This window comes from Juglans microcarpa x Juglans regia, chromosome 3S (assembly GCF_004785595.1).
Source record: "Juglans microcarpa x Juglans regia isolate MS1-56 chromosome 3S, Jm3101_v1.0, whole genome shotgun sequence".
In the NCBI taxonomy this organism is placed as follows: Eukaryota; Viridiplantae; Streptophyta; class Magnoliopsida; order Fagales; family Juglandaceae; genus Juglans; species Juglans microcarpa x Juglans regia.
Genome location: NC_054599.1, coordinates 20,994,292 through 21,001,876, shown reverse-complemented (window position 1 = coordinate 21,001,876; position 7,585 = coordinate 20,994,292). Strand labels below are relative to the sequence as shown.

General features: G+C 35.8%; 1 protein-coding gene and 1 long non-coding RNA gene across 2 annotated transcripts; one reads left to right on the top strand and one right to left on the bottom strand.

Moving 5' to 3' along the window:
• LOC121257310 lies at positions 1-1,726 on the top strand. Its single transcript, XR_005939194.1, has 3 exons — positions 1-360; positions 849-944; positions 1,668-1,726. It is a non-coding gene; the product is annotated as an uncharacterized LOC121257310 (long non-coding RNA).
• Positions 1,727-3,847: 2,121 nt separating this feature from the next.
• On the bottom strand, positions 3,848-5,500 carry LOC121258784 (protein FAR1-RELATED SEQUENCE 5-like). The gene is made up of 4 exons (XM_041160322.1): positions 5,408-5,500; positions 5,164-5,356; positions 4,283-4,785; positions 3,848-4,156 (listed from the first exon to the last, which is right to left on the bottom strand). The coding sequence occupies exons 1-4, from the start codon at positions 5,498-5,500 to the stop codon at positions 3,848-3,850; spliced, it is 1,098 nt and encodes a 365-aa protein (XP_041016256.1).
• Positions 5,501-7,585: the final 2,085 nt, after the last annotated feature.

The following is a 7,585-nucleotide window of genomic DNA, read 5'->3' as shown; positions in this document are numbered from 1 at the left end:
TCAGCTTCGTCTTCAAGCATAGGAACCTATTTCAAATTTCGTCTTCGTCTTTGCATAACACTTGAAGGCAAGCTTTTGTTTCGTCTTCAAGCCTTCAGAGAAAAACATTCTGCCCACCAAAGAGAATCCATTTCTCATTTCATCTTCAAGCCAAGCCTCCATTTTTGTCTTCAAGCCTCTAGTTTCAGAACTCATTCCGTCGCCTCCTTCAAATAGCCTCTATCCCAGTTCGAGAAACCCACACTTCCGTCGACTCCCCCTTTGGTCGCCACCCCTTTAGACCCATTCCGTGGCCTCCCTTCAAGCCTCTGTCCTAGTTCGAAAAGCTTCTGTCGACTCACCATTGTCACGCCGAAAGGGGTAAGGACATTCTAGCTAACATTTTATTTGAAATCTTTGTAATATTGGTTGTAAATTGAAGTGAAGCGGTTGCTCTTCGAAAATTCCAAAATTTGGTTGTAACACGAAGCATATTTATAGGTGAAAGCATCGTGAGAAAATAATTTCCTACCAACGCATAGCTTTCTCTTGATATTAACTCTGGGAAGTAGTAGTCAATCCACAAGTTGAGTATGCCTAATTTCTGGGAATTGAGTCTAAACATGGTTCTGGAAGGGAAAAGTGCAAGGACACTGTAACCACGGTCAGCAATTTTGACCTGGCAATGGACTTGGATTGAAGTTCTAGGTCTTTTGAATCAACGAATTCTCTAGGCATGCTAATGCCTAATCTGTATAAGCTTTATTTTTTAAAATTTAAATAATGATTTTTTTTATGCTGCCAGAAATTCTCAGCTATGGTTTTTGGCAAAATAAAAATGGTGAGATGGGTTCGTATTTCATTAATAGACCTATGGCAAATGCTTGTCTGGGATTGATGATTCAAAGCAAATGACTAGGGAAGGTTCTTTGCATTTGACCGCTTTGCGAGATGATGCTAATCAGGTACTTCTTAATGCATGGTGGTCTGATATTTTTTCTTTTTTCTTGTAAATATATTTTTAGTTTGTTGGAGGTTGAAGAGCAAGTTGTCTCTTTGGGTTTGTCAGTTCTTATGTTGGAGTCTTGACTTTAGATTGTCTGTATGCAACCTAGTGCATAATCTTTAAAATCTAAACTTGGTTTTTTGGTGGTGAGCTTTCTGTTACATAAGTGAAAACAATTCAAAAAGTTTGTGTTAAAATATGAAAGTAAGGTACCATAATGGAATGCATTAACCAGTATAATGTTCTCATGCGGCATTTTATACCCGTCTATATGCATGTTTAACACTTTTGTAGCTCTCTTTTCTGCTTTGCCTTCCCTACTTGGATCAAATTTTGGCATTCTGTTCAGTTTTCCAAATTTTTGAATGTTGTAGTTGATTATGGCATTCTTATAACTATAGGGAGTTTGTTTTATTGTGGGTATTTTTTTTTCACATTTGTCTCCTCCATAAGGGTCCATTTAGCATAAAAGAGAATGGAGAAGTGGAGTTTGAATGCTGATATTGTGTTTTTGGATGGAAGTTTAGCTAATGCACTCAGAATGTTGTTTTCTGATTGCCACGAATGATTTGAAATCTTTTTCAAAAGCAATATTATGCTTATTCATACCGAAATATGGTTTGTTTTTGGAAAATCATATAGGTAAGCTTTGTTTGCTAATATATGTTCATTGATTTTGCAGGTTGGGCATTCTTGTAGATTTTTTAGTTGGTATGATCCGGAAATCCTACCATATGGTGAGAAGGGAATCAATCGTTTAAAAATCGAAATTCAAAAGATACAACTTGTAATGAATATCTAAACAAATCGACATCAACTAGAAATAGAGACTGAGAGTCGCAAGAGAAAGTTTGAGAAGTTCAGTGTAGTTTTAGTAATAGGTTCAGTGTAATTTTAGTAATTTTAATGTCGTGGGTACTTTGTTTAGGCATGTTTTTTGGAAAATTCTGAAAAAAGATGTTGGTTGCTTGGTAGATGTAATATATGACTATGCTTGGTTGGTTGGTTGGTTGGTTGATTACTTTTTGTAATAGTAAAAATTGAATGATATATAAATTTGTAGGAGTAGATGTAATTTAAATTTTGGATGGTTAAAGGATGTATAACTTGGGCATTGGCTCAAGTTAACCGGTTCCTGCAAGCTGAAAGTCAAGTGGGAATAGACTTTGTGTTATTGCACAAATTTTGCACTTCTAAACTTTTTTTCAAATAACGGTATCTCATTTCAAAATTAATAAAAATGAATAAGAAAGAGTCATAGTTCATTAATCAACTAGAATTAGACCATATAGTCCCTCATTTCATTAATCAACCAGAAAATGGTGTTTCATTACAAAATATAGAGGAATAAAAAAAATGGAGTAACAAATATACTATCGGTCCCTCCCAAAAGACTATAATTTCATTACAAAATATATGAGCAAATATACCATTGGTCCCTCCCAAAATATACAAAATATACCATTGGTCCCTTTCAAAATATACAAAAGCAATCAGCATTCTTCCAGAAGCATGCCCCCTTCCAATCATCACATTTGCATCATGTACAATTAATTTCTCGGATCATTATCTTGGTTCGAGACATGCAATCCTTTCCATTGCATCTAAAGTCACAAAAATAGATAAGTGTATACTTCATCAGTTGTGTCCTAAGGGGGGCATAAAAAACATGTTAAAAGTGGTAAGACACTTTTTATAAAATAATACCAAAAATATATAATCTGTAGTGTGAATTACCTGTGAGGGAGGAGCAGTCTGTCCAATACCAAAAAATTTCGGGTATATTTGATGAGATGTGTACTGGTTGTGGCATAAAATTGTTAAATAAACTGTGTTAAAAATGTGTGTAATGGATAATGTAGTTTGAATTACCTGTGAGGGAGAAGTAGTCTGTCCAATACCAAAAAAATTCGTTGTGTATACTTGATGAGGCGTGTACTGTGAGTGGCATAAAATTGTTAAATGAATTATGTTAACAATTTCTGCATCATAATGTAGTTTGAATTACCTGTGAGGGAAGAGCAGTCCGTCCAATGCCAGAATAATCTGCACTTGTCGAAGGAGTAGCAAAAAAATCTGGCCCATGTGTCCAAACTTGACTTTGTATATCCTATAGTAAAAATACATTATTTTTAACGTGTTTATATTAATTACAAATCATAGAATTGTGAAAAGCAAAAAAAGTACCTGGCTTTGAGGAGCCTCATGATGTGTGCCATGGACAATGCATTCATCTGGAGCGTGACTACTCTGTTGTTCATTAGAATGAAGATAATAATTTATTATCATAAGAAATATAATATTTTATATACAACATTAATAAAAAAAAAGAACCCCAGGTTCGTCATGGTGTAATCGTCTTCTTGTACGAGATTTTCTAAGACTCTTCTCAACAGGATGTTCTTTTCTCTTAGACAGTGGTCTTCCTTTACTTCGAACTACCAACAGACTAAGCACTCTATCTGTCATGCCTCCCATGGAAGTAGCTGGATTAACTATCGTGCCCGCCATGGAAATAGCTGGATGAATTGTCGTGCCTCCCATGGAAGTAGCTGGATCAGGAGTACCAGGGTACTGTACCTTCAACTGTTCTATCTGGTTAATCAATTTCAAAGTACTGCTCTCGGCCTTTGAAGCATTGGAATACAGTTCATAGAAACAATTCTGGATCCTATCGTACATTCGGGTATCATCGATGTTACTAGTGTCATAACTACTTTTCACGAAAGTGTATTTTCTCTTTACATCCTTCCTCCACCGATCTAAGATGAACTTTGATGGTATTGTATGCTTGCCTAGTTGGGTTAAGATACGAAGAGCGTGCCTGCATAATATGCCTTTAAACTCAAATAATTTATAACTTCATTTAACATCAAGAGGATCTTCATCAACTTTGACAGTGAAGGTTGCACGTTTTAACAAGTCATCACCAACTTGAACCTCATCGGCAACAATAAAAGTATTTCTACCACCTTCACATCCCACTAATGAAGTAGTCAAATATAGAAATCCTCGCAATTCCTCTTGCACTTCTTTGAATTTAGCAATTGTATATGCTTTTTGAAATTGCTTCTCAAGAGGATAACGACTTATGCAAGGAATCTCCGTATTAAATGAACTAAAGTCAGTAATTGCTTCATTCTCTACCTTCCTCTTAAAGGCTGAATCGTACTAGTCAATAAATTGTTTCAAAGTTGTTTTAGAGTTAACGTAGTCGTTAAAAAATGCATTCATACTTTCACTCTGTTGTGTCTTTGACATACCAGCCCAAAATGTGTCTTTAACATACGCACGCACCCAAAAACGGCGATCACTATATAGTGATACCAACCATGCATTCACATGCAGATCATAGGTATCGAGCATATCACGCCAATGTGATTCGAATTCAGGCTCACTGAAAGAGTCATAAATGCACTTATGTAGAGTACTCTTAATTTCCTCATATCGAGAATGTGATCCAAAATTTTCAGGAAACTTTTTCATTATATGCCACAAGCATAAACGAAGCCTAGACATTGGAAACACTCTCGAAATTGCAATTTTCATGGCCTTATCTTGGTCTGTGATGATTGCCTTTGGTGGTTGGTAATTCATACACTTCAACCATGACTCAAACAACCACTCAAATGTATTTGCATCCTCATTGGATATCAATCCGTACCCGAATAGGATTGACTGTCCATGGCGGTTAACACCCACAAACTGTGCAAAAGGCATCTTATACATATTAGTCAAATATGTTGTGTCAAATGTAATGACATCCCCGAATGATTCATACGCAGCTCTACTTCTGGCATCTGCCCAAAACACATTATTTAATCGCATGTCTTTGTCAACATCTATCTTATAATAAAAATTCAGATTTCTTTTTTGCATATCTTGAAAATAGTTACATAGAGCTGTAGAACCTCCAACCCCAAGGCGAAGTTGTCTAGTTTTGTCAATATAGTTTCGACACTCTTTCTCCCCAAATGGCACATTCTCGTACCCCCCCCCCCCCGCTTCAACAACCACAGCCTTGAAATTTTTGGACAACCGTATTCCTGCTTCATCATTAATTTCAAGCCTCTTAGCCACCCGAGGATCAACCTTCTTAAAGCATCTAAAATGGCTTGCCTTTCCTCGACTACAAACGTGTGTGTGATCTAAGATTACTTTAGATAGGGTATATCTACCTTCATTATTTAGTATCGCATTAATCCTAGCCATACACCCTATCTTCTCTATCTGTCTTGGTTTCATAACATTGGCAGCCTTACTCTTTGATGTGCCTCCTCGCACACATGCCAAGCAAATCCATCTGATGTTCCCATCGTCATCTTGCCTAGAATTTCTTTTACACACTCCAAAGCCCTTCTGCTTACCATACTTCATATAGTAAGACAAAACTTATTCTACAGATGAAAAGTTCATTCCAACCGTAGGTTGTTCAATAGTTTCATCACATTCAATGTCATTATCAATTCCTACTTCATCACACTCACGATCAGAATGTTCTATGTCGGCATCCATTGTACATCCGTTCGAATTGCCTACAATGATTCAAAAAGATATAGAAAAAAATACTACTACTGTCAGAACAAGCAAATATAGTTTGAAATTAGAACATCAATTAGTGTCAGAAATCAACTTCTTATATAAACCATAAAAGATATCAACTTGAAATTTGCAGGTCAAAAATCCATATCTAAAGTACAATCTACTTTTGGAATGGTGATCAGAGAACCACAAAATAGGTCATAACATTTAGTTTCTTTAAAATTGTCAAACTGTAATTGATATGTGGCCACTAAAAGTAAAGGTGTCTGGTTTTGACTAGGTGGAGGCAATCCTGTTACAACATCCTGGGATAATTGGCATTGTCATTGATATGTGGCCAAGATGTTCATTTTATGGGAGATACCGTTTCCACTCACAATTGGGAAAATAAAAAGAGACCAAATTCGAAGAGAAGTTATGTCTCATCTGCAATCATTGCATAGCAATTTATGACCATTGGGCTTCATTTGATTGTTTAGAGCACCACATCCAGATGCTTAGGTGAGGATCTACCCTAGTTCTTCTTGGCCAATAGCACATATATGTGGAAGAAGCAAGCCTTAGTTTGGGACAGCAAGTGTGGATGTTTTGAAGTGTTGTTTTGGTTATTGTACCAAAACAAAAGATATTATTAATCACATATTACTATATGCTTACAATTCAAATTATATAATAATGCAATTCAATTTAAATGAGATATATATGCCTACAGAAATGGTAAACATGCAGATGAATATGATGAAAGACTCATTGGATAATGTTTTGGTCAAGATAATTAAAACATGTATTGTATTAACATATACAAACTATTTTCAAACTGTTTGATACAAGATAATTTTTTGTAACCATTCTGCTCATTATTTTGAGAAATACTTGTGTTCAGTCCAATATATAATTTGTGACCAATGCATTATTCTACTTGGTTGATGCTTTGAAGGTGATGAGAGGTTACTTGTTGCAGAATACATGCCCAATGATACATTAGCAAAGCACTTATTTCACTGTAAGTTTGTTGAACTAACTTTTCTTTGATGTTGTTGCATGAGTCTACACTATATGAAATCCTATATGATCCACTAATAGCCAAACCCACTACTCATGAGTTGAAACATCTAAAAATAAATATTTAATTCATACACAGGCTCAAACATCTTGATTTCCTAATTTTATTACTTATAAAAATATATAAATATTTAATTCTATCTTTCTACTACTTATGAATATGAAGATGGATAACTCTTGTCTAATTGTTGGTTCGATTGATTTGGTAAAAAACCACAACTTGATGGTGGGTGGATGATATTGAATGGATCATTTCCTCTTTTTTTCCCCTTATGTGCATGTGTGTGTGCCGGGTGGGGATGGGAGTGAGAGCATGGAAGATGTGAAAGGGGAGATGGTGATGTTTTCCTTCAACAGATACACTTGCCCCCCAATGCCATTTTGTTCCTTCACATTTTAACGTTTCCCTATTGTGATACATAACAGAAACTACATGCTACAGAAATAATCATTACTATCTTTTGTATAAAGGAGCATGCTTTTCAAGTATCGCTTCTCATTTTGCTGAAGACCAATGTAAGGAAGTGGGTTTATGCACTTTATTTTTTTCATAAAGTTGGTTCAAATGCATTATCAGTGTCCTTTTACATGTTAAAACAAGAACTTTTTTGGACTTTCGCTACTTGAGGCTTGGATTAAGCATGAAGCTCTTTCACTCCACTATGCTCTATTATCACATGCATGGTTTTTTATTCAAAATAAACCAGAGTTTGTCCCAATATCTAACTCTAACACTAATTAGCTAAGAGTACTAAAGACTATGGCCATGAAAAGAAGGAAATCCCAAAAGATGAAAAAAAATTAGGAAAATGTACCTATCGGATTGGAGGTTGAACGGAAGAGAGCCGGAAGACGGCACCAGAAATGCCTTGCGAACTGGATGTCGGTGGACGTCTGATAGGTTCGTCGGAGGAAATGAAGGCACATACTTTCTTCGTGAGGGTTGGGGATTTTCGAGTTCTAACTCTGTAGAGAAAATGAGTAGTAGGGGGATGT